The sequence below is a fragment of the Oreochromis niloticus genome, linkage group LG22 (assembly GCF_001858045.2).
Source record: "Oreochromis niloticus isolate F11D_XX linkage group LG22, O_niloticus_UMD_NMBU, whole genome shotgun sequence".
NCBI lineage: Eukaryota > Metazoa > Chordata > Actinopteri > Cichliformes > Cichlidae > Oreochromis > Oreochromis niloticus.
Window position 1 is genome coordinate 18,357,981 of NC_031985.2, and position 27,527 is coordinate 18,385,507.

At 41.5% G+C, this 27,527-nt stretch overlaps 1 protein-coding gene across 2 annotated transcripts in view; it reads right to left on the reverse strand.

Annotated features, from left to right (window-relative positions):
* slc45a4a (solute carrier family 45 member 4a) overlaps positions 1–27,527 on the reverse strand; it is a 53,462-nt gene that overhangs the window by 19,103 nt on the left and 6,832 nt on the right. The window contains exons 1-2 of one of the 2 annotated variants that reach the window (XM_005478434.4): positions 18,946–19,061; positions 12,091–13,457 (exon numbers count right to left, since the gene is read on the reverse strand). In XM_005478434.4, coding sequence (XP_005478491.1) covers positions 12,091–12,409 — 319 coding nt within the window. In that variant the 5' untranslated portion in view covers positions 12,410–13,457; positions 18,946–19,061. Of the gene's footprint in view, positions 1–12,090; positions 13,458–18,945; positions 19,062–27,527 lie in introns of those variants that run through there. The other variant, XM_005478433.3, reaches the window with a different exon arrangement.

Consider the following 27,527-nt stretch of genomic DNA (forward strand, 5'->3'; position numbering starts at 1 on the left):
ATCTGCTGGTGTTACAGCAAAATTTCAGGGTATATCTGTGAGGAAAACAAATCATCATGTTGTTTTTTACCTTTTCAATTTATTCTGGAAGAGAGTGATTTGAAGGAAGATTAAACCGAGTGATTGCTGAAGTACAAATTGAGCTTCAAAGGACATTTTATGCTCTTATTTGCTGTTGGTGTTCATGCTTTTAACCTGCCATTTACCCTAACTGGAAGAGGTGGGAATGCTGATTCATGGACTCATGACCATCAGCCATCAGAAGTGCACAAGGTCACCTTTACATGTAGTTCAGCTTATTATAGATAATATTAGACCAGTAAAAGTTCGTAAGAGTAGCTACACTAATACTTGAAGGTAGGTGCAGACATTAATTTAGTTACTTATTTTTTGGTTGAATGTTAAACTGCAAGAATGATTATATCAACACAATAAAACAAGGAATTTTCTCTTTCTGGTTTTGAAACTTCCCAGGGAATTTTCTGTGTCCAGTTTGCATGTTCTCGTTTTTGTATGCATAGACTGTCAGCAGGTGCTCCAGTTTCCACCCGCAGTCCAAAGAAACACCTGATTAGTGTGCGAGTGGATGAATGCGACTGTGGTGGTCAGCAAGACTCTATTAACAGACAATTTCCATTATAGTTGTTAATTATGAGCTGCTTCTGCCTAAATAGCTATTTTTATACCAAGTCCTTGCTCCATCTAATATAAAAGCTGACATGGCCTCATTTTTCAAAAGGGAAGATTCAGGAAAGAATTCATTTGGCTGAGATCTTTGTCTTTCTCCTCTTCTTTCACTGAGGGGTGGATAGAATGAAATGGCTGGGACAGATAGAGGGAGACATCAGGAGAGAAAGGAATGAGTCACAGTGCTTCCCAGCAGCAAGAGATGGTGAGAGCATCAATCACACAACAGACACACACGCATGCTAGTACCAAGGCGCGTGCACACACACACTGAAGAAAATGCGGATTCAAGTAGGCAAGCTCCACCACCAAGGTTGTAATTAACAAAGTGCCTATTAGGGAGAAATACAGCAAACTGCTAACTCAATCAATGAAAGCAAGAAAGCAGAACAATAGTGAGGAAAAATCTCAAAGAAATTTCTACCTGATATGAGAGAAAGATGGGTTTTTACACTCCACACACACATGCACACACGCACGCACACACAAATCTGTTTTATATTGACCGGAAACTGCTTTAAGAGCCGCTTATCCAGCTCATTTAACACAAAAAAGAGCAGATATTATCCTCCGCGTGAGCGAGAGTGCTAAAACACAGGGGCAAAATCCACCACCAACTGTCCTCACTACGTAAAAGGTGGCATTAAAGATGCATGAAGCTTGCATGTATATGCGCACACACGCAGCTGCTTCTAGTCAGCAGAGTTATGTAACAGCACTGCAGTAAACTAGGAGCCTCCCACTGAGACGGAGAGAGGAAGGAGAGCGAGACAGATGGAGACATTTACACCGAGCGCGAAGTTTGATGAGTGAAATCAGACTGACTGAGTGAATTTACTCGTTCCAGCTATCTGTCATCGGCACCGATATATGGCCTCGTGTGATTGACAGCAGGGAGTCAGGTCTCTGGCTGGGGCTGACCCATAACACACAGGATGCTCCAGCTGGCAACATTTGCTGTCCTTTCACTACCAAAGAAGCGATCGATGAAGCCGATCGGCAGTGATCAGTCGGTAATGTTACGTAATGACGTGTACAGTAGGTCAGCCATGTAACGAGGGGGCATTTCTGCATTTTCTTAATTCAAAACTTGACACATTAAAGCCTGAAATACAATTGTTCCCTTCGACACATAAGGGGCAAGTTCTGTGATGATGCAACAATCTGAAATTATTTTATTGATCTACTTTGTGTATTGGCCAGCCACCACTAATCGCATGGGACACACAACTCAGTAAAACCAAAATGCTTCAACAGTTTCAAAGCGAAGACAAACGACAAGCAGCTTTAAAGAAAGCAGAGCCAGAACCTGTTGCAAAAACTAATATGTCCAATCTGATTTTCTCATTTTATATCTGGAAGTTTTTTAGCCTGCATTAAAAAAAAATGGCCTCTGCAATAAATATAGGTATATTTCATTGTCATACCATGTTGACTATAAGGTTTTCCATCTCTATGTGAAACCTAATGAGTTTTTTTCCAAGTTACAATTTGTAATGGTCACAAGTCAGACGGCTTCTTCCTTGTGACTATGCTGCAATGCATTTTGCAATACCTAAAACTTTCTGTGGTAAAAGGTGACCCTTACAAGTTCATAAAAGTTTAAAATTGCACAGTAACACATGTAATATATGTACTGACCTCATGACTCATCCAGGCACAGATCTCTGTGGTATCACACAGAGATGCAATAACTGGAGGTCAAAATAACAATAAAAAAACACAAACTAATGAATAACATCTTTAAACATGTGGCATGTAATCTATGAATATTTTTTATGGAAAACTGTTAATAAAGTTTAAAGGAAATTAAAATGATCTTTCTGGCGAAAACATCATAAACAGTGTTTTTCAGCCTGGATTTATATAATGAAAACAGCCTGAAAATATAATCCCTTATATTTATCTGTACATGGACATGAATTATTGCCTTTGAAGTGCTCCGAAGTGTATCTCCCAAAAAAAGTAGGACAAAAAACAGCCTTAACCCAAACCGTCATCCATTTCTAAACCAACAACCTAACTACCAAAAGACTAAAAATACTCTTCTTTTGTGGGATTTGAGCACTAGTTCCATGAGTGAAAGTCCTGTGACTTTATCTGAGTAAACAACTCCACAGGACCGGTCTGTCAGTATTCATCCATCTTCCTCTCATTAATATACGGTCAAAGTCAGCGAGAGTCAGTGAGAGAGCAGATGTTTTTCTGCTCTTTTAAAATACGCACCCACTCGCGCGCACACCCACACACACACTCGCACATCCACCCAACTGCCCTCAGGCCAACCATTAGTGATGTGTTTTGTGGCTGTTGTTGGGGCTGTGTGTGTTTGTGTGTTTCACTCTTGGTTTTATGGATTTCTGGTCACTATTACTGACTGCAGTCCAACTTGTTTTGTATAGTGTGAAGTATAAAAAAGTAAAGCTGTTAAAAAAAAGGGGGGAATGGAAACAGTGGGCTCAGTGTTAAGGCTTCTGGATAAAGTCCATAAAACTTGGGGTTTTTTTATTATTGTGAAACAAATGTTTTTATAATATTTGTATTATTTTTTTATTTTATGTAAATCTTCCTTCCTTCTTTGGAGATTTTTAAGGTGTGGTTGGGTTTTTTTTTTTTATGTTTTCATGTGTGTTGTGATTAATTTGAGTTACAAAAAACCCAACTTTGAGCAGCTTCTTGTCATATTAGCCTTGTGTTCATACCACTGCGGTGCTCTGAGGTTATGACAAATGATGCGCTGAACAAGCTGCAGGTCAGCTGTTAATGCACGATGACGTTTGCATTTACATCTGATTCATTTCCATATCGCATGAATCTTATTAAACAAAACTGCTGTGAGCTCAAAACCCCAAAAAGCAAGCACCATTTGCACATCCAACAACATGCAGCAACTCCGCCAGCCTCTTTGCTGTGCTAAAATAATTTACAGGCATTTCACAGAAATTTAACAACAATTACGTTTTTGTTTTTTCAGCATCATCTCTCCAATCAGATTATAGGTCTTTAAACATTTTGCATTTTTTTTAAACAATGTTACGGTGGCCCTGAGAGGCCAAACGGACTGCAACTTAAGAAAACACCAGCAATAAGAAAAACCCTGCAAAAGCACACAGAACACAACAGAAATAGGAAAAAACAAAACAGAAATAGGAAAAAACAGATTTCCAAAAGCACAAGGGAAGTGTTTCTGGGGAGACAATAACCCGACGGACCAATTGCAGGAAACAAAAACATGGTAGGCGTGTTTTATCATGATTCATATAATACTGATGACGGATTTTTAGGCTAATAGTTAAGCTAACACACTTACCTCTCATCTTTTCTTTCCTCACAAAACCGATAGATCCTCCACTTCTTTTAAATGTCCCCCAGCGCAATTTTAGCATATTTTGGTTCCTGCAACTGGTCTGTCGGGTTATTGTCTCCCTAGAAACACTTCCCTTGTGCTTTTTCCTATTTCTGTTTTTGTTTTTTTATATTTCTGTTTTCTTTTTTTCTATTTCCGTTGTCATTTTTCCTATTTCCGTTGCGTTTTGTGTGCTTTTGCAGCGTTTTTCTTATTGCTGGTGTTTTCTTAAGTTGCAGTCCATATGGCCTCTCAGGGCCACCGTACAATATTTTTTATTAAGAGTGTTTCTTTTATACATATAAACAAAAAGAGAAGAAAAGGATTACAGGTGATCTGTACATTCAGTGTAATTAGCCCATACATTTATGGGCAGGTCTAGGTCACTGCCCTAGACCTATACACTGCATTTCCACCCCTGACATAGGAGAGTTTGCTGAAAAATTCTTATAGATTTTGAAATGCATCAAGGAAAGGACCCCACATGCTTTGAAATTTCCCTGCAGAGTTCTGGAGTAAATGTCTTATTTTTTCCCGTTTTAGACACGACATGAGGTCATTTAACCACTGTTTGTGAGTGGGAGGGGCAGCGTCCCGCCACCTCAGTAGGATTGCCCTCGTGGCCAACAGGGAACAGAATGATAACGCCTGTCTTTTAGAGGCCGTAGAAGCACCTTATTCCCACTGACGCCAGACAGAGCAAGAAGGGGGCCAGGGGCCAGCGTCACACTGAGAATCCTGGACAGGGTATAAACATTTTACATTTTGAAGTACTTACAGCTGCTCTCTTGTTTCCCAAGAGGTCACCGCAGTGTATGGATCAACCTGGCAGAGATTTTTATGCGAGATGACAGCTTGTTACCCTCCTGAGGCTGGGTTTATGTTTCCTCCTCCTCATAATTTCAAACCAACAACCTTCCGCACATTTGAACTTTAACTGTCTTTTTTTCTTATTTTGTATTTTTATTCATATGAGCTGTTTGTGAGGGCTTTTCCCCACGTTTCAGGGTGCTCTCTGTAAACAAATTCCTCAGGTCACTGATTATAACTATAATCATCTTAATAAAATGAAAATAATTTTTAAAAACAGCTTCCCCCAATGTTTCTTTGTCCCTCATCATCACCTGAGAGCTTTGCTATTTGCTTGTCTGTAGCGAGAGAGGGGTGGGAACAATGTGCTGACACACACACACACATTCAGTTCTGCATTCCTCGCATATCGTATACTGATAGCACTCACATACCTGACTTATCGCCTGCTGGGTGGAAAAATAGCACACCTATACGACTACACATAATATGTCTTTGACTAAAGTATTTGCTGGCTCTGCATCTACCCTATGTCACGAATGCAAAAAACAGATCCGTGAAAGTAACCTGTGCTGCTGCTCTGACTATTCAATTCAATTCAATTCAATTCAATTTTATTTATATAGCGCCAAATCACAACAAAAGTCGCCTCAAGGCGCTTTATATTGTCCAGTAGATCGCACAATAATAGATACAGAGAAAAACCCAACAATCATATGACCCCCTATGAGCAAGCACTTTGGCGACAGTGGGAAGGAAAAACTCCCTTTTAACAGGAAGAAACCTCCGGCAGGAAACCTCCGACTACAGTTTAACCCTCTCAATGACCCCTAACGGTCCACACGCCACAGTCTGGGAACCGCTGGCATCCGTGGCTCACCACTGTGCAACGCTACTGATGTGCAAATAACTCTTTCATAAAAACCCTTTTAGTGTCTGTGTTAGTGATAACTTATTAAAATGAACAAAGTTACTGCTGTGATGAGTCCAAATGCTATAAATAGGAAGACTTCAAATAACTGAATAGACTGGTGTGTTTGTCTCTCTCTCTCTCTCTGTGTCTGTGTCTCTCTCTCGTTCCCTGTGGTGACAGGCAGAAGTGTAAAACGATTAACGAGGACTGATTGTGATTTACACACAGTGGCTCCTATTTCTCACATTTTTTTCAATCCAGATGTTTCTCTCCTACCTCCATATTCTAGCTATCTGTTGATAAACCCTCATTTCACCGATGCAGGCATTTTAAAAACGTTTTTCTGTCACTCTGTCCTCCATCTTTTCTATCCTTTGAATGACTTGGTCAGATTATAGTGATTAGTAAGTGTGACATCAAGCCAGTCATTTATGTAACCCTGTATTACAGTGTCTGCAAGGTCATCTGCTAGATTAGACCAGTGAACATGATAGGATCACTCAGTGGATTAGGTTACCTGGCATGCAAGTATAAACAGCGTAAGATCAAGCTGATTTGTTGCAAATTAAATAGCGGGGACAGGCTTCGTATTGTGACATGACAACAGGGTACCAGCTACTATCTAGCTGCCATGAAATCAGAGCAAAAGAAAAGTTAACGCGCAGACTGGCATGTGGTAAAATTTGTGACATGAAAGGAAAAAGGTCTCAGATTGAAAATAACAGTTTGTTTGTAGCAAACTTGGCAATTCTGGCCTCAAGTAAGCCGGCGCGGCACCGTGCCACGATGCATTAGTAAAGTAAACAAGCACCCAAATGGTTTCATCATTTCATTAACTTTAACTGCCACTTTGTGGGTCATTTAGTTTGGTATGCAAATATTAAGAGGCACAAGGCTTTTCAGAATTCGAGGAAATCAGATGTAGTAAAAGGTGAAGACACTAATCCAGAGAGCTCCACCTTTGGGCCGCAGAGAAGGTTGTTTCATTTTGGATTGAAGTAATCTCCTTAAGTAAAGCCTAGAAGGCCACCAAAGAAGGACGACAAAGTTGTAGAGTTGCCAGCCTGCACTCTTTTGGGTAACACAATGGTGGCATTGCTGCAAAGGTGGGCAGTCAACCATGCAAATAAACAGATTATAAATAATTATGGGTTAGAAAGAGACCTTTGAATCAGACTGTGCTTCTCCTTCTCCTGTTTAGCCTCATGCTCGTTTTTATTTATTGTTTTTTTATTGTATTAAGTTGATTTACTGAACCCTTTCTTCATTAGAGGATCAGCCAGTTCCGTGAAATAATTTAAAAAGAAATCCACTTTTTTGTAGGAACCTGTTCTAACAGAGGGCAAAATAACACAAACTGCTGAAAATAACAGAAACGAGCTCATCTGCATCAAAGGAAAGTTGAAATTTCAAGAAAATATAACAATTTTTAGTGCTGGGGGTCTTTGCTCTCCAGGTCAGTGTGTGTGTGTGTGTGTGTGTGTTTGTGTGTGTGTGTGTGTGTGCTTTTGGTTGTTTTTTCTTTTCTTTTTTTCCTTTTCTTTTACAGTTCTGCCAAGCGAGACCTTCTTATCTAATTGTGTTTGTATTCTGAATACAATGACAATAAAGACTTTCTATTTGATTCTATTCTATTCTATTAATCGAGTTCAAAACACAGAGACTTCTGAGGTCAGTGGGTGTAACTTAATGAGCGACATACTCGACGGGGTTCATAAAATTACACTCAGTTCTCAAAATTAAGTGAAACAATAATGGCTATGTGAGCTATAAGTGACTCTGTATGAACCAACACTAGCTTCTGCTGTATTCACATTAAATGTACTCTTTGTCATGATTCTTAAGCACTGCCTTGTATCTGTAGGTACTTAATGTCTGATAACGTCCCTAATCTGACGTTAGTCCAACAGCCTGCTGTTAGTATGGAGCTGCACATACATACATATATATTTGATAAAGACAAATAACGAGTATTTTGATGCTTTACTAGTTGTCTTGAGTTGCCTATGAGTTCAGTTCTGAGAAAGCTGATTATGTAATGTGACACGCTCATAACTGAAAAGATGGACACAGCACACAGTCTGGACTCATCACCTCCACCCCCCAAGCTGCTCTTTTTCTTTTACTTTACCACTTTTCTTAATCCCATTTGTAGAGCTGACTCCCTTTCACTCTTATCTCTGTTTGAGCATTAGGTGGTGTTCCTGCTGAGGGTGATTTTCAACAAAGACAACAGGAAAATGTCCCTGCAGGTCAAGCAGAACAAATCAAAGGCAGTGCACTGGATGCAAAACGTCTTTTCAAAAGACCCTTCACCTCTCTGTGTGGCAGCTTAAATGACCTAAAAAATACCCACAAACACAGAGTTTACAGAGAAATAAACAAGAACATTTCAGGGTCTGTAAGATGACCTGAAACACAACACATATCTCAGCTGTTAAAGGGTAAGATGCAGGGTACACAGAGGCAGATCCTTCAACTATCAGACTCCTTTCCTGTGAAACAAGCTCCCAGTTTGGGTTCAGGAAACAGACACCTGCTCTACTGTTAAGACTAGGTTTAAAACATTCCTTATTGAATCCTTGTCTCTCTGTGCACCTCTTTCATCTTCTTCTTTCCCATCACCCACTAATTGGTCACAGAAGATGGCTGCCCTCTGTGAGCCCACTTGTTCCTGTAATCAAAGCGAGTTCGTCATCCCCACTGTGGGGTTTTCTCTAATATTGTTGAATCTTTAACCGTACAATATACACCAGCTTGAGATGATCATTGTTGCGAACATGTGCTATATGAATAAAACTGACCTTAAACCTTAAACTGACCTCGCCTCTGTCAGTGCGCCCCAGGGTGGCTGTGGCTACAATGTAGCTTGCCATCACCAGTGTGTGAATGTGTGTGAATGGGTGGATGACTGGATGTGTAAAGCGCTTTGGGGTCCTGAGGGACTAGTAAAGCGCTATACAAGTACAGGCCAGGCCATTAAATGAATTTACTTAATTGAACGCAAGAAATAAGGACAAAAGCTGCACAGTGATCATCTTATCTCACTTATATCGACTGTTTTCAACTAGCAGCCCAGACTGTACAAGACTCAAGCCCAATTTGGTCCGATTTGATGCCTAAATTATAAATATAACTGTCTCAACAGCCCCAATATGTGCCCTTGCCTTTAGGGGAAAGGCCTGCCTCCTTGTATAAGAACAGACGAGAGCATGCTCCCCGCACAAGCCCTTGTAAGGCAGAAGTTTCTTAGCTTTTCTCCGCGTTGTGTAAATATGGGCTCCTTGACCAAATTGTATCAGCTGCACACACACTCAGACACACACCCTCTCCCCTTCTGTGACCTCAATGTTGTGGGGTTACACATACAATGGTTTCACTCAGGCAGAGCCAACCAGCCAGCTTACTGACGATCCAGCTAATTCTAGTAGCTACAGTCAGTGCATAGAGCACTAACTACATAGAGGAGCGGGGGTGGGAGGGGCGGATATTGTTATCCCAAAACTTGGAGCTCTGCCCACAGTTAGAGGAGGGGGTTGTTTTCAGGTACTACATCTGTTTGTTTTTCCTTTAGCAGGCTAAAAACATGAATGAATGCAAACACAAGCAACCTTTGTGGCTGTGAAGGGTCGGGGGAAACGTAGTCGTGTGCAGACATATAACTTCTAAACTGATCTACAAACCAAACGCTCAAGATGGCTCTGGATGTTGTAAAATAAGAACTGAAAAGTCTTTTCTATTTCAAACAAAGTGGCTCACCCAAAAGCCACAATAAAACTTCCTCTTCCAGGTTTGCTTCCACCTTGTTTGTTCTGCCAGCAGTTTTCCAGCTCTGTTATAATGGTCCTGTCAACACTTTACAATGGTGTTTTATGAGGAAAAATTGCTCTGGGCCACAAGGGGTTTTTCTTTTTTAGCTCTACTTTGCCACTGGAAGAAAGACGTGCTGACATGCCATATTAAGATCTATTAATACATCCATGAGGCTAATCAGCATGCACAGGAAATGAGGAAAACTCTCCATGGTTAACCAAAGCATACATGGAGTTCATTTCCATTTTTAGGCCCGCTAAACTATCCAAAACATGATGTATGGCAGACAAAACAGGACGGGAAGTAAAATCTTGCCAAAATGTCACACAGAAAGTGCAAGATTACCACAAGCAAAGTAAATTCTAACCTGCCATTTTTTCCAAACAGCTTGTTGAAATTATTACATTATTCCCCAAATCTCTCATACTAATGAGCCCGCAGACAACTCCAATCTCTGCAGTCCCTCGCTCAGCTTGTTTTATGACTTTACAGATCTTGACTGTATAGTCTTGGTTCACTCTCACGTCTCTCATCGACCTAATTTTCAGCAGCTGTTAACATGATAGGCACGTCAGCTTCACGAGATCTTAACATCATTTGTAGTCTTTTCCAGGCTGTTCTCATTCCCGGGGCCTAAAACAAAGCAAATCTGTCGAAGCTGCAGGCGTGTCACTTGCACTCGTTTTTATTTGTAACTTATTAGTAAAAGTGCTTTGCATGGAGTATTTGGTAGTAATAATAACAACAAGCACGGTTTATCTGTATTGTCCTGACTGGAATCTCTTTTATTCAGATGAAAGGCAACCTTCTCATTAATTATGATGAGCAAAAGGTCAAAATGAATGAAAAACACAAATACCATGACTGGATTATCTTTCCTCTCAGTGACAAATAAAGTCACTGTTCTGTCTGCTTTAGTTTTAGCAGACTAATCTGTGGGGCTTGTACCTCCCGGCAGTTTCAAAATCTACTAAGAGGAGCTCAGACATATTCTGATCTAAAAAAAAAAAAATAGGCTAGGGCAGCTAAATCGGGGCTAAAATTAGAACCAAAACATGCAGCGGCTCCCCTGTGTAATGTGTCCACAGGAGACATGTTTAAATGAATCCCAGAAATATTTTTTGTTACTTGTGATGCCTTTTCCTGCTTTAATATTATGCATCAAGAGCACACCGCTCTTTGGAATTCAGCTGAAAGCCTTTAAATTTCCAACATTTGGCTGATCTCAGTGCTGCCCTTCGACACAACAAACACTTGAAGTGCATGTTTGGGATCCCGGTTCCCTGTGGCCGCTCATCCCGGGTGAGCCGGCCAGGAGTCATGGTGTCCACAGAGTGACCTCCTATTCATGTCCCCTTGGTTATGTAAGCTAGGACATCGCACTAACGTCAGTGAAGGGGAAGGAGAAATTTGAAGAGGAAAAAAAAGAAGCAAGAGAGGGGGGATTACATGGAAACCACAAAAAATGCTATGGCTGTTTCTCACATTTTTCCCCTTCTTCCACTCCTACTTTTCACTCTTCACACCCTCTCCATCTCCTCTATAGACTCTAGTACCCTACAGACAGAACTGGACTTGGCATATTTTCAAAAGGCTGTCAAAGATGACACTGGGTGCAAATGACAGCATGCCCACTGTGACCGGAGGTCTGTTTCTGTCTGTGTGTGCATGCTGTGAGGCAGGGTGTAAGCCGGGTAATCTCCAAGCAGATCCGAACAAGGTGAAGAGGAGATGAGATATGTGCTCTGACATTTTAGCTGCTAAGGTGTCCCCTTAAATGGCATGACAATTTAAAGATAGACAACAACATTCCATCCATCTATCCATTCATCTATCCATCTCCTGCTTATTCCTGGGGGTGAGGGGTTGAAGCATCTGGAGCGTATCCCAGCTGTCATAGGGCAAGAGGCAGGGTACAACTTGGACAGGTTGTCAGTTTGGGTCAGGGCTGTCACAGAGAGACAGGCAACCATTCACACTCATAGTCACACCTACAACCAGTTTCGAATTACCAATTAACTTAATGCCCATGAACCCAGCCATGGGCAGGCCACAAGCTCGCCTAGTGCTGGTCACAACACTGGTACCTTGGTTACGTCAAGCACATGTTGCAGAGCTCCACTCATTAGCTTATCCCAACATCGACCCTTAGAAGTAAATGTTTTTCACAACACCATGAAATGTCTTCAACACACTCTGTCGCTCTACTTTATAGCTCACTGACAGCAGTGAGCTAGCCAGTGATGAAACATTTCTCCCACTGAAAACGCCCCGTCCAGAAGAACAGAATCAACGTTTTTTGTGACTGTCTGCTATCTATTGTGAGAACTTGCTGCTTTTTTCCTCCATTTTTTTGTGAATTAATCATTTTGGTTGATGTAGTTTGATGAAGATCCTGGATTACAGTTTAAAAACACATGAAATAGATTTTTTTTTTAAAAAACAGCAATTTTGCAGCTGAAGTATTTTGCAGATGTTGGCTTTATACGTTTCATATGTAAATCATCTGGACTCTGCTCACCTATTTGCAGCAGCACAGGCGTCACCAGCGCTGTCTCCATGGCGTAGCAGAACTCCCGTCCGAACATCACGGCTCCGTGCATCACCCATCGCTTTAAAGGAATCCCTTCGATCGATCCTTCGCTAGCAGATTCCTCTCCTCCTCGGCCTCCTTCTGCCGCTCCGCCTCCGCCTCCCAATCCATCCGTCTCGCCTCCTGCACCTCCTTTCTCCTCATCCAAGCCTGATGCGGTGGAGTTTTTGCTGCTAACCCCACCCACCAGAGATCCGACCTGCATGGTGTCAGCCTCTGTGTTCTGGGGAGGCATGTTGGAGGGCATGCAAGCAACAGGAAAACAAGCGCACCCCTTCTAACAATACTACAGTACAAAAACAATACTACTCCTACTACTTCTTTGCGTCCACAAACTCCTCAATTCAAGTTACTTGTACTTTAAAACGAGTAGTGACTTTCTAGATGTAACTTCATTACAATCTTTACAAGCTACAAAATGCAATCAGTGGTTGTAACTTGCTAGTTATACACTTGTTACATCTATTACTTAAGTGTTCAAGAAGTGCTGAATAACTGTAACAGATGTTTCCCAGCCTGCGAGGTAATAAAATGCACGTTGAACTGGGTCCTACTAAAACTACAAAGGCTAAAGACACTAAATATCTGCAGATAAACTAATCTGCTATGCCCAGATGTATCACAGATCAGAATTTCCAGAAAAAGAAGAAAAAAAAAATCAATTAGCAATCAGCTGTCCTCTAAAGTTGTCCTCCAAAAACACTGCAAATTGAAATTCCCAACCTTTTAATCCTTGTTTAAATTGGGAGGAGGGGGGAAAAAATCAAATAAAATCAGCTTTCTCAAGGCCTGTAGAGAATCTCAGAAAAATAAAGGAAGCAGTTGAATTTCATGGGAAGAGTAAGCGGTACATTCCAAGAGTGGCTTTGTGCACTTGCTTCTTTTGTGTGTGCACGTCAAGGTGTGAGAGAAACTGCTTGCAAAACAGCTTTATTTGGTATGAAAGTGTTTGTGTGTGTAGCTGTGTGTGAGTCTGTGTGTGTGTGGGTGTGTGTGTGTGTGTGTGTGTGGATGTGTGTGTGTGTGTGTGTGTGTTGTGGGTGTTTATGGCTTTTTTGTCATCGAGGTTTGCGCCTCTTCTTTCTTACTGTCTATTACAAGCAGTAAAAATCCATATAGAAGACCATTCAGTGAGTTCCAGAGTCATTTTGTGTATGGAGGGCTGGATGGAGGGCTGGATGACGGAGTGGGTGGGGGCGAGCAAAAGGTCGCGGGGGGAGGGGGTGGGAGGAGGAGGGAAGGCGGCGACGGTAGGCGGAGCTCCTCGGAAAATCCCCATCGAATGGCTGATCAATCTGGAAGAAAAATGGCAAGAGGAGAGAAAAACGGCAGTGAGCCACAGCTGCTTAAATTTTAAACATGTCCTACTGTTATCTCCTAATGAGCTCGGTAGGTGTGGGAAGGTGCGAGTGATGTGATTTTTCATGCATCAGCTGAGATTAGATGAGGGAGCGGTTTTATTATTGAAGGTGATAACCATCAGGTCCAAAAACAACAACTGAGCTTGTATAAAAGAAACTACAGCTGTTTCTTTTTTCTCTTACATGATTTATCAGCAAGCATGAAACACAGTGCAAACAGGCTTCTCGTGAAATTTGACACTGATGCATACGCAATCTACACTTACGGTCCATTTCATTAGATACACCTGTTCAACTGCTCGTTAATGCAAATACCTAATCAGCCAATCCCAGGGCAGCAACGAGGTGCATTTAGGCATGTAAACATGATCAAAATGGTGTGCTAAAGTTCAAACTGAACATTGGAATGGGGAAGAAAGGTGATTTAAGCGATTCTAAAAGGGGCATGGTTGTTGGTGCCAGACAGGCTGGTCTGAGTTTTTCAGAAACTGCTGATCTGATGGGAGTTTCCCACACAACTACCTCTAGGGTTTAGAGAGAAAGAGAGGAAATATCCAGTGAGCAGCAGTTGTTTGGGTGAAAATGCTTTGTTGAAGCCAGAAGTCAGATTGCTTTGAGCTGACAGGAAGGCAATAACTAAAAAAAAACAAAAAACAAAAAAACACTTGTACAAGGTATGAAGAAGAGTAGAAGATCAAACAAGGTGCAACTCCTGTCGGCTAACAGGTTCACATGCTTACCAAGATACTCAAATAACCTCTGGAGTGACCAGAAGGTGCAATAAAGCACCTTCTGGGATGTGGCAGAACAGCAGATTCACATCATGGATGTGCAGCCGATAAATCTGCAGCAACTGTGTGATGCTATCATGTCAATATGGACCAAAATCTCTGAGGAATGTTTCCAGCAACTTGTTGAATCTGTGCCACAAAGAATTAAAGTAGCTCTGAAGGTAAAAAGAGTCCAACCTGGTACTACCAAGGTGTACATAACAATTTGCCCAGCGAGTATACGTAGCGAAATACTAGCAAAAAATTGCCAAAGTAATGACAACAACAAAAGAAAAGTGGGAAATAATAATCTTTTCAAAAACAAGTTCCTATTTACACCTTGAACAACTTTTACCTTAACTGTTCATATTAAAAAAAATTTCCAATTTTTTCCAAAAGTCTGTGGATAAGCTTCTCAAAATAAACCACTGTTTCTGCTGCTTTTTTACAATTAAAAGTTGTGAAAATACCAACAAAACAACCTTCTACTAACTCACCAATAACTCAAATCTGGACACACAAAACAAAGTTTTCTAAGTTATCTACAAGGTCACAGCATAGAGAAAAGGTCTGTTTCTGTAACTTGGCAAACCAAGTCACACGTGTTTGAATTTGTAAGTGTAAGGGTTTTTGTTTTTTGGGGGTTTTTTTAAGTATCAGCATGCTGATACCACAGTTCAGGCAGACACATACGTATGTGTTCTCTCGTATGAAAAGAGTTCATTTTTAAACGGTGTAATTGGTTTGAGCACATGATTCATCCGCGCAGACACTCGGACAGTCTTTGAAACTGGACGGGAAGGATGAAAGAATGTGTTTTATGAGCTAAAATGTTTTCAAGTTGAGCTACTGTTTCAAACAGAGGGCTTGTGTGTGTGGCGAGAAGAAACGACAGACATGCAGATGAAAAAAAAAAACGTTAAAAAGGAGAAGGAGAAAGAGGAGTGCAAGAAGGGAAGGCCTTCAGCTAATGGCGCGCTTCACGGAGAGACAGAGAAACACAGTCTGCATGGAAGTTCGATACGATTTCCCACAGAGCCGAATTCCAAAGTGTGTGTTTTTGTGCGCAGTGGCCCACTGGATTAAAACCCATGGAGACCGCACGATTCATCACACCCAACACACACTAATGCTTGCCACGTGAACAGCACACATACAAAAAAACAGTGCTAAGACTCTTATCGAGCCTCTTAGCGAGAGATTGACAAAGTAAATAAAATTAGAATGAGGGAAGGAGAGCGGTGACGGGAGGAAGGGTGGAAGGAAGGAGGGTTTTTAACAGGTGGATGGTGGGAGGAACCAGCGATGGAGGGAGAGGGGAGAAGACACAGATCAACAGAGTTTCTTTCTTTCCTCCACTCCTAGTGTAATCACATGTCCTCATTAAGATTCATGATGCACTCAAGATGGTCCTGAATATTTTATCGCGCACAAACAGACAGGACCCTCGTCACCTGACCTCGCACACTGCAGCAGATTACACAATGGCCCCTCTTCTCTCCGGGCGTACATTTAAAATACAAATATGCCCCAAATTTTCTTGTGAATTCTGTTCGGATTTGAGCTCAACAACAGAAACAACATCACAATCTCCACAGTCAAGACAGAGCGAACGCGATGTGCTGAAAGTCTCAATGTTGTAACATGCCAACAACAACAACAACACCAACAAAATGTTCCAATCTGGTTGGCCACATATCTCCAAATACTTCATGTGTGATGGTGGACATAATTTATGGTTCCCAACAGGGTGGAGACGCTGCAATTCTGGTCATGGGAAGCAATGACTTTTTTTCCCCAAATGGTACACACATTAATGTGAAGTTTAAAACTACAAGAAGAAGAAAAACACAACCGATACAGTACCAACACGATTAAATACTTATCGTGAGGATGTCAATTGGTTTCTTCATCTATGACAGGCCTTTAGGGGCTACAGCCAACCACTAAATTCAGCTAATTTACTGCTTAATAATAAACTACTGAGAATTTCCTAAAGCAATTTTTCTGCTAATCATTTAATATATTAATAATCAGTTTTGAAGCAGTGTAGTGAGAAGCTGTCTCATCATTTCTTCTTTGCTGCTGTTAATATTTAACATCCAAGTGTTGGCTGCTGAACAGAAACAGCGGTTATGCAACCTAAAAGAAAAAAAAAATCACATCCGTTCTGAAACACTAAATAAACAGCAAAGTTGTGATGGTTTTCAAAGCCAATGTGTGTGAATCTTGCAATAAAAATCATTAATTCAAGCAACCAGCTCTGAGACTGAAGGTTTTCTACAAGCACTTGATCCCAGCAGCAGCAGTTCACACAGAAACACCATCAGGGTCTCAAAATAAAAGAAATAATTTAACAGGGGTGGAAAGTACAGGTTAAAAACTATATTTCAATTATATATGACAATATAGGGCAAAAAATTAATAATGTTTTCTTGGTGATTGCAGCATCCTTTACAAGTGAAGAAAATGAAGGGTATTCTTTTCAAATGAGCTACAGTCACTGGCAGTACTGACACTAAAGGTATCAGCAGCAGGATTATAGCAGTGACACACAATAAGTCAAATGTAAGCAAAAAGTAGCCTAGATTGTAGTTTCCAGTGATTTTTAGGCAAAAATGTGACACAACTGCATAACTGCTTCAGTTTATTAATAACTAAAGTAACTAAACCTGCACAGTAAGTTAGTGAAACTAGCAAGTTCTCTAGAAATGGTCGGTTGAGTCATTAGTTTACTTTTGGCTAAATCACCAGCTGCAAGAGTTTTGTGTTTTTAGCTTGGGTGGTGAAGTTTGTTGTTCCCACCTTTTGCTGGAGTCATCTTGCGGACTTTGCAATGTATTAAGCTTTATTGAAGGGTCATTGAAGCAGCTCTCTGATGTGCAGCTCTTGCCCTCAGACATGTCTGGGCTTGTCTCGCTGTGCACTCTAGGCATGGAGTCTATATGACTGGTATCGGCATGTGACACCTCTAAGTCATCCATCCATCCATCCATCCATCCATTTTCTTCCGCTTATCCGGGGCCGGGACGCGGGGGCAGCAGCCCAAGCAGAGAAGCCCAGACCTCCCTCTCCCCAGCCACCTCCTCCAGCTTATCCGGGGGAACACCAAGGCGTTCCCAGGCCAGCCGAGAGATATAATCTCTCCAGCGTGTCCTGGGTCTGCCTCGGGGCCTCCTCCCGGTGGGACATGCCCGGAAAACCTCACCCAGGAGGCCCAAACCACCTCAACTGGCTCCTTTCGATGTGGAGGAGCAGCGGCTCTACTCTGAGCCCCTCCCGAATGGCCGAACTTCTCACCCTATCTCTATGGGAGGGGCCAGCCACCCTTCGGAGGAAGCCCATTTCGCGCCTTGTATTCACGATCTCGTTCTTTCGGTCACTACCCACAGCTCGTGACCATAGTTGAGGGTTGGGGCGTAGATTGACCGGTAAATTGAGAGCTTGGCTTTTACACTCAGCTTTCTCTTCACCACAACAGACCAGTACAGCGTCCGCATCGCTGCAGCCGCTGCACCAATCCGTCTGTCCCTCTAAGTCATGTAAAAAAAAAAAAATGCACTGGTATTATATAGAACAGCCTTAAATTTAAGGTCACGCAGTATACAGCTGGTGTTTCAGGCTTCAGTAACAGCCAAGACTTTAGTGAATAGCTTTAGTGAAAACTGACGGCAGCGCTGATGCATACATTATCACACAATGATTGAATGAATAGTACCTAATGCTCACTGCCAATTTCAAGCTTTACATCTCTGCAATTTGATTTCAGTATTCTAATGACATTTATATAATGACATTTCTCTACTTGGAAGTAAACCTGTAAAAAAAATGCATAAAACTAACTGGATGTGAGACGTGCCTCATTTTTGTGATACTCAAAAATAACTCAAGTGACTGGGAGAGGACACCTGCTGAGCACAAATGGCTGAATTAACCAAAGAAACGCTAAACAGCGTGAGTTGTCAGGGTGAAAACTGCCATGAAACAGGAGCCGAATCAATTTGAATAATTTCGTAAACACGAGAAGATCTTAATCCATCTCTTCTGACAGTGAAATCCCAAGTTTTAAAGCAAGCCATCACCAACCCCATGGTTCAAGTCTCCTCTTCAGAAGAGACTTTAGGCCTAAATTAAATTTGTGTAGGTTGTAAATATGAGGATGGGTGCCTTTAAGGACAGTAGCTTGCAATCTCCTGCTCAGGCAGCACTATTCATCCTGCATTTGTAGTCCTCAAACACACACACAGACACCAGTGCATGCTTTCTAATCATCGGTCCACACACATGCAGTACCAGCTTGTATAGAACTGAAACTCAGCTTTCCAGGGAGCAACTGAGTGAAATGCAAGGAAAGACTCACTCACAGACTGAAACATAACAAAGACAAATGCTTGCAATGAACCTTTAAAAAAAAAATCCTACTGAATGAAAACGAGGGCCAGAAGATGAGAGGAAAATAAGAGCAGGAGGGAAGCAAAGGAGATGCCTGTGAAGTTCAAGGTCACAGACAAATTAAGAGTCTGCCATGTCCCGTGTCTCACAGAGCAACATACACACACACAGGATTTCTGACTCTTCAGTGCACACACTGAACACGCATAACCCGAGTCTATTTTAGTGAGTGTTTATTCTGGCTCCATACACCAGATTACCTGTGACACCAACGTGAAATCAGAGCGAGCGCCGTCTTTCTCATTTCATCCACCTTCTCCGTTCCCCTGCTCCTCTTTCTTTTTCAGTGCTGACTCATGACTCGCTTCTGCGGAGCAAGTTGACTTTGCAGACATGAAAACCATGCAAGTCTTATCAGTTATGCAAAGCCGAGAACATCTAATTTGGGCGCAGGGGTGGAGCTGGAAAGTAAGTGGCAACAACAACAGTTGGAGCCAACGGCTTCCCATAGCACACAACCCCAAACAAACAAATCCCGATTTGAACTTAACGGAATAATTCACTAAAAATATTTCATGTTTCTTTTTTCCGTTGTTTTAACTGCTGTAAAGAGAAAATTGAGCTATGTGATTGTTGGCTTCATTTTGTTTCAAAGGTGCAGTACTTAATTTCTTCCACAGCTTGGTGTTAGGTTTAAAACCAGTTTTAAACATTGTTCTCATGGGAAGCGAAACCAGCCTAGACTTTTTTTTAATGAGGAGCTGGCACGGTAAAAAAAACCTACTTAGTAATCTGCAAGAACTGAAAACAACTAGATTCCACATACGATAAAATATGTTCAACTTTCAAAACAGCAACAAATATTTATTTCAATCTAGTTGGTCTTATTTTATTTCCAAATCAAAAGTTTAAGGATGGTTGTACTCTGGCGATGGTGGGCTACCTGACGCTGTATAATGTACAGTACATATTTAACTTTACAGAAGCCGGGACACGAGCCAGGCGCAGCCTCAACAGCAGGCTAACCTTTAGTTAATGGTGGAGGCTACTCTGCTCGAAGGCAGTGGTCCTGCTACGATCCACAGCCCACATCATCACATATGTGTGTTAGCACAACAAACCTCTTTACAATCTCACTGTTTGTCCACGACAGTGTTGGCTGCCACCATGGATGCTGACAGAATAAGATATAATAAAGCATGAAACCTATACTCCACGCTTCATTTACTTTAATTTCAGACTGCTGTAGTAAAATGAGTACACGTTGTTTGATTTGTTCGATTACAGTGCAACATATTGCTTCTGCCGCTCAGTCTGTTTGTCCCTCACATGCGCCAACACCTTTGAAAGTTAAGTGCAAACAACAATCTTGACTCGTAACCAAGACGTAACCACAGGTGTGAGATCAGAAAACATTTTCAAGGTATTCTGATAACCTGTTGTATATGCAAAGTTATCTTTTTTTTCTTGCCAGTTTATATAACTTTAAATATAAAAAGGTTTTACTGTTAATCAGACGCATTATGTGAGGGATAGGCGTTGGGTTTTGGGATGTTATGATGTATATTTTTCATAATTTTTCTGACAGACAAGTTGAATTAATTATTATTAATTATGTGTGTTTTTTTTCTCAAACCATCACTGTGTTATATATGTAAACATAAGTTGTGTTGCTGCAGAGCAGTGAAGCACGTGTGCACTCTGTAAACAATGCCACACTGACCTATATAGAGGTACATATAGAATACAAGGATGTCAGGATCAAATTCACATTCTGCAGGAGCTGCAGATGCTTTTGTGCATTGAGTAAATAAAAATAAAGAGGCAGGTATTTTATTACTCCAAGATCAGTAGCCTAATATTGTGCATTATTATGATTAAGCATTTGTGATCCAAAGAAAGGTAAAACAGATAAATTCATATCAGAGGCAGAAAGGGCAGGAAATTGTGTAATCTAATTTCACAGACTGCTGTCAGTGTCATGACCCTTGTTGTACTTCTTCCTGTCTCCTTTCTTCTATGTCTCTTGTTTTCCTGTCCTATTGTCTCTCTGTGTGTCACTTGTAGTTGTAGCACCATTCACATTTCCTGCAGTCAATTCGATCAGCATCTAAAACCGGTGGCTCATCAGCTCATCACCAGCCATACATCTACTCGACTCTCTAGTCGCTATCTGACAGACATCACAGGAGAGACACCATTATCACATTTATTGTGTTTGTGAGTTGAACTAATTTCATTTCATCGTGCTTAGATTTCGCCCCCACCTCTCGGCCTGACTCTGCTCACCGGCAGCAGCTCCTTTCTCCCTGCCTGCCCACTCTAGCTGTCTGCCAAGCCAGCTCACCCGGTCTCTGCCATCAGTCTGCCTGCACACTGTGCCAGCCACGCTTCACCTCTCTTCATCACAGCCTGCCTGTTTAATCTCCAAAAAAAACATTACATCTACAGCCCTTACACCTTGACTACATTCGGAATAAAGTCTCCCTCTGAGTCACGGTCAACTTGTGTCCATGTGGTATAAATGCTTTTGAGTCCAGAAATTTTAACTATAGATAGTCAGTTAGCCATGTTGACAAGTTCTGTATGTTGGCACTGGTCTAAGATTCAGTTGTGATTTATAGCAAACACACTGTGGACGAGTGGATGGCTGCCGACTTCCCTCTTTCTTTGTTTTCTTTGGTTTTGTTACAGTTAAAACTTGGAAGCTTTTATTGCACTATCTTCACTTCCCCTCTGTTCTGCACATCAGTAAAACAGAGAGGAGAGGAAACAGAATAGCCACTCTCACACTGAGCTGAAATTAAAGACGAGCATATCAATCAGCACATCAAAAATGCAGATTTTAGTTTAAAAATGCATTTTAAGCTAATTTTAAATACTGCTTAATGCTAAGGTCACCCAAGAGAATCAAAATTATTATTGCAATCATGTGCCATGACCCTTTAATCTTCTTGCTTTTGAAGGCGGGGACCATGTCCTCAACCACTTGCAGTCATACTGCTATCAGTCTGCAACTGAATCCGGCGAACTTGCAATTTTTTGCATTATACTGCAATTAACTGTAATAAATCTGCAAAAATTGCAAACCTGTTGGCCATTCCACATAATTTGAAATAAAATTCCTCCACAAATGTTAATCAGTTGCTGCGGGACAAAGATCCGACTGCAAAACGACAGAGATACTCAGCAACCTTCCTTTTATATAGGAATATAACCTGAATAAAGCTATTGAGAAACCAGTTGACTTGAGGTCTCTATTATAAAGAGAAGGTTGTGCTCACAGACTGACTCATATTGCCAACAAAATGCAATCAAACTGTCTACATTAATAAATGAGACAGCAATTATTTGCAAACCTTCGCCAATGTGATTAAGAGTGACTGGACCGCAACTGTTTGGAGACAGGTTTCCTCCAACCAGGTGACCTGTGCACTTGCCTTGTGATAGGAAATGGTCACACAGAGGTTGTTGCACACTCAGTCTCTGGGATACCAGTTTGTCACCGCAGATACATGAAAGCGGTCAGCAAATGCAAAAAAAATTGATTTGGGTCACAGATTTTTCACAAATCGCAGGGAGGTTGTTTTCCTATTTGTACTCTACTGTGACTGAGTTAAGAAAAAAAACTGATTCAATTCAATTCAATTCAATTCAATTTTATTTATATAGCGCCAAATCACAACAAAAGTCGCCTCAAGGCGCTTTATATTGTACAGTAGATAGCACAATAATAAATAAAAATTCACAGTCTCTTACTCACACTGAGGACCACAGCTTATGGCTTATTAAGTACTGATACTGGTTGTGTACTCAGCATTGGTATCCAAAGCCAAGACATGTGTATCAGCAGCAGGAATCATGGATATTTTAGTATATTTATACATTAGCTTTTTAATTTTTTTCTGTACTAAATATCTTAGATATTCATAATACCGCACATAGTTATTATGACTGCTATGTAAAGTAGGAAATACTTCTCAGGGCCTTAAACTGGGTAAGAGAGTTGGCTAAGGTCAAATGTTTCCAACACTGAAGAAAGTCTCAGAAGTAAAAAAAACCTTTGTTGGTTGGCAAAGTATGTGGCTTTAAAAATGTGTGCGCGTCTGCGTCTGCGCGCACTTGTGTGCGAGAGTGATGAAATGAAATACAAATATGTCGCTGGCAGATGTTTAGTGTTCTGTTTCTCCCTGAGTTATCTTCTGTTGTTGTCTACATTTCAGTTATCTACACCCTACAAGCGGCATGTAAACACGCAGGATGCTGTGCAAAGCTGCATGTGCAAAAAGACTTGAACAGCCTTCGTCAGTAGATGATTTTCCCATGAAAAACAACCACTGGCCAGTTTTTGGGGAGCAGATGGCAGGGATAAGAGAGCAAGAGAAACAGAGCGAGGTTGGGAGGTAGACGGAAGCTGGCTGTTAGTGTTATGGTGCAGCAGTGCTGCAGTGCAGGGAGTACAGGGGGGGCACATGTGTATCAACGTGCTGTAGCCTCAATGACAAATCTCCAACTCATTACACAGCGCTTAGATCACTATACTGGGTGGCATGAATATGACATAATATACGTGCTGTTCACTTACTCGCACTCTAACACACACGCATATTAAAACACTTAGAAGAGCCTCCCACCGACTTGGTTTTATCCCTGTGATGTCCTAGCAGCTCTAAATTAATCCCCAGTCCCAGCCTCACCTGAAACTCCCAGCTGCCTTCTCTCAAAATAGACGCTAAATGCCGTCGCCATGAAATGACGAGACACCACAAAAATTGTTTCGGCGCGAGTTCAGCCAAGGTTAACCTTCTAGTCACCACACAGTGCATTCTTGCCTAAAACATCATTTCCTCTTGTGTGTTATTATATGATGTCTGTGCATATTATGCATCTGAGTAGCTCAGACAACTAGAATAAAATTATTCCACCCACTTGCATAAGGCAGGAGGCGTGTTCATTTGGTGTGGGAAATGATATATTAGATCTATTTACATGACTCTGGCAAAACTAATATACTAACATTAACCCAAATTCACTTGAGAGCATAATTATGAGCAGCTGAGTCTGAGAGACGATTAATCTGAGCCTCCTTGTTTTCAGTCAGAGAGCAGAACTACAGACGTGTCAACAAACCTGCGGCACAACAACCACACAGCTCGCAGTGACGTCTAAATAAAAATTTAATTTGCCCAATTCAATTAATTATATAAAAGAGTTACACTGGTTATATCTGGTTTTATGGGCTGAAAATGTTCAATCATTTCTTTATATTTTGTTTCCAAGGAGCCAGAATGTCTTGTCATTTAGTCTTTAAAGTCTTTCAAGTTGTCTTGGTGAATAGTAGTCAATAGCTGTTCAGGCTCTCTGAGGCTCTTTTGATGTTTTTGCTAGGACACTGACTGCTTTTCCATCCATTTTCAGCTAGGTCCTTGGGTTAGAAGTAGAGTTCATGGTTTCAATAAACTGCTGCACCATTTCTAATTTTCCTATCAAAATACATAGGAATGAGTTCAAGGCTCATTTGTGAGTAGTTCAAGGCTTTTGCACACTACTGCATGTTGTGGCTACAACACAGCTAACAATTTAGCAGTAATCTCATTATTCCCATTATTCCAACAGATTAGCCACAACAAACAGAAAAACCAGCCGTACAGAGAGGTGCACAGATAACGATGGCTTAGCTGAACAGACATCAACAAGTTCTTTCATCAGTGGCTGTTGTGTTCTTGTCCTTTTGACGAGCAAACCAGTCCGCTCACGTCACGACACATGCAAGGCCTCCTCTGGTGGTGCTGCCTTGACTCAACGGTGGCCCTGTTTTTACACCTAGTCACAGCATCAACACTGCATGCTAAATATTATGAGTAGTAGTAAATTTATTGCCAAGGGATCCTGAAGAAGCATCCATACATGATGAGTGGCATCTGTATGAACTAGCACGACTGGTGCGTCATCTGGTGACAACAATGACACCGCGCCTGTGCCGCAGAGCTGCCAGTATCTCTGAGTAAATATCTGAGCGACAATGGGCTCAACAAGTGCATATTTATATAAGAAATTACACATTTTATTTATTCATTTAATCTGATTTGTATTCATTTCTAATTAGGGTCTGTGTCAAAGCTAGGATTGTGTCACAGGACTGGAATTTCACATACGGTTCAATATTTAAGCTCACACTTATTTTAGATTGAACTTTGGAGAAAGGATCGTGATCATCTTTGTAGGATTAAAGAAGAAATACAGGCAATGTTAGCGTTAGCAAATAAAACAGGAGAGGAAAGGAGAGATGAGACCTTGACTGTATGTTGTGTCAGCTTGCTTAGCAGCCTGTAATAGCCTGGTCATCTTAATGTTTATTTTTAGCCCTCTTAGCTAATAGGCTGGCTAGTTAGCACTCTGTCTGGCCCGCCATACGAACTGCAGCCAATTCAAACAACACAACACAGCTAGCAAGCTTACCTTACACTTTCAAAATCAAAATAAACGACAACACTGGCCTTAAGTTTTCCAGGTTTGAGGCTAAAGTAAAGACCCCAAGCTAGACTTGTGCTTAAATAGTACACAGCCTCTCTCCAGAACACCACTCTATTTCACATTTGTAATATATTATTGTTATATGGTTAAACAGGCTGAACACCGAGGCCACGCACGTGCCTACACACTGTTGTTTTAATCTGCAAGGCCTGCTGATCTGAGCCTGTCTAGACACTGGATGTCAGCGTTGTGTCTACAGTGTGGTTAATTTCTAATCATTATTAGGATAATCTGCTGACCCAGAAATTAACAGGCCAACAAATGACCATCAAAGGCCTCTGATGGAAAAGCGGCTCTGCACATCTGAATAGTTGAAGCTGGTTACGGTGAGGTTTTGACAAGCTGCTGACAGCAGATCTGACCTACTTCTGCCCCAGAGTCAGAGTATTCGTGTGTCACCCAGACCCGATACATACCCACACACACACACACACACACCACTGTAGCTCAACCACCTCAAACCCTGCCTATGCCCCTGCACACTACAGGGGGGGGTGCCCAAGGGGGCTGCCCCCTTTTAAAGAGACCGTGTGCATGTGTGTGTTTTGGAGTGTGCATCTTCCCACAAACACCCCCACTGAGGTTTCTACCCACAAGGGAGCTGCAAGCCAGACAAGGCAGAAAAACAAAACAAAAAAAAAGAGACCGAGGAGGTGATATCGATCTACTTTCTGTATCTCTCGTTAGTGCGTTTCTTCTTTCCAGCCTTCAGTGTGGCCAAGCACTGCCTAAGTACACTTTTGCCTCTCACTGACATTTGAATAAAAACATAACCCTAAAGCTGCCTCTGAGTGAGTTCAAACCTCGGTAAGAACGCACACACCACCCCTAAGCTCACCACATGAGGCTGCTGAAAGCAGTTAAACACTGGTGTGTTTGTTTTTGTCTTGTAACCAACATTATTGTTTCACATCAGCACATATGACAGCAAGTCAGAAGAATGACAAGTGCCTGCCCTGACCTGTTCAGGACTGCACTAAACCTCAAGACGACAAGTTCTGACGCCGCCCGCACTTCTGATGGAATATTCCACACACTCACACACACACACACACACACACACACACACACACACATGCTTAAAGCTGATAAAGGCAAACTAAAATTAACAACACTCAACTGCTGCAACACCCAACTTTACAGTAGTTGTTAACAGACAAGATGATTGTGATTATGCAAAAAATAAATAAATAAATACAATTAAACCTAATGAAACATACTACTAGACCAGTAACGTTGTAAAAACTTGTTAGTGAGGATTTATCCAGTGTGGTACTTTCTTATTTCTGGGGGAAAAAAACAAATAAACAAAGCAAATATAGGTCAATGGAAGTAAGTCAAGGTTTAGTTTTCTTGACCTGCTTCTCTGCTCATATGTTGTTGTTGTTGCTCTGTCAGACAAAACAATGAGGATGGGCATTTTGTTTATCTCCAGCCATCTCACTAAACCTGCTAGGCTTAACATGCGGCAATGAAATGTGACACCACCAAAAAAGTATGCTGTGTTCACTTTAGAAAGCATACAATAGCTAACAGTGCTGGGAGTTTACGCCAGCGGTCCCCAACCCCCGGGCCTCGGACCGGTACCGGTCCGTGAGTCGTTTGGTACCGGGCCGCGAGAGTTGAGGCTCAGGTGTGAAATGTATGGTTTTCAGGGGTTTTATCGGTTTTCAGCGTTATTTTGTTATCGTTTTTATCGTTAACTTGGTTTTCCTGGGTCTTCGGTACCGGTACTAGTTTTATTTTGTTGTATTTATCCGCGACACCTTAAAGGCCGGTCCGTGAAAATATTGTCGGGCATAAACCGGTCCGTGAGGCAAAAAAGGTTGGGGACCGCTGGTTTACGCCATCAAACAAAGAGAGGTGCTGTACAAATAACAAATGAAAGGGAAATGACAAGAATAAAAGATTCTGTACGACTTTTATCGCCGTGATGCAGTCGATATTTGTAAACTAATCCCAAGCATGCTAGTACCTTCAAAAGTTTTTATAGGACTGCCGTGGAGATAATTCACAATTTAACAATTATATGAAGGCTATGCTTTCATGTGATCCACGCGATACTTTAAGAAAGAGAGCGAGACTCCTGCGATGTGGCAGCAAACCAAAAGCTGTCTCAGGTGTGATGACCCTTTTTTCAAACTTGATGCAGCTAACACTACTGTCTCCAACATTTGTAAGGCGAATCAAAGCGCGCCATGGCAACACAAACATATCTGATTAAATACACAATGTGTAGGCGAGTTTACTACATTTGGTAGCCTGAAAGCTAAAGTCGCAGAAGGCCCTGGAGCTAACGCTAGCACGT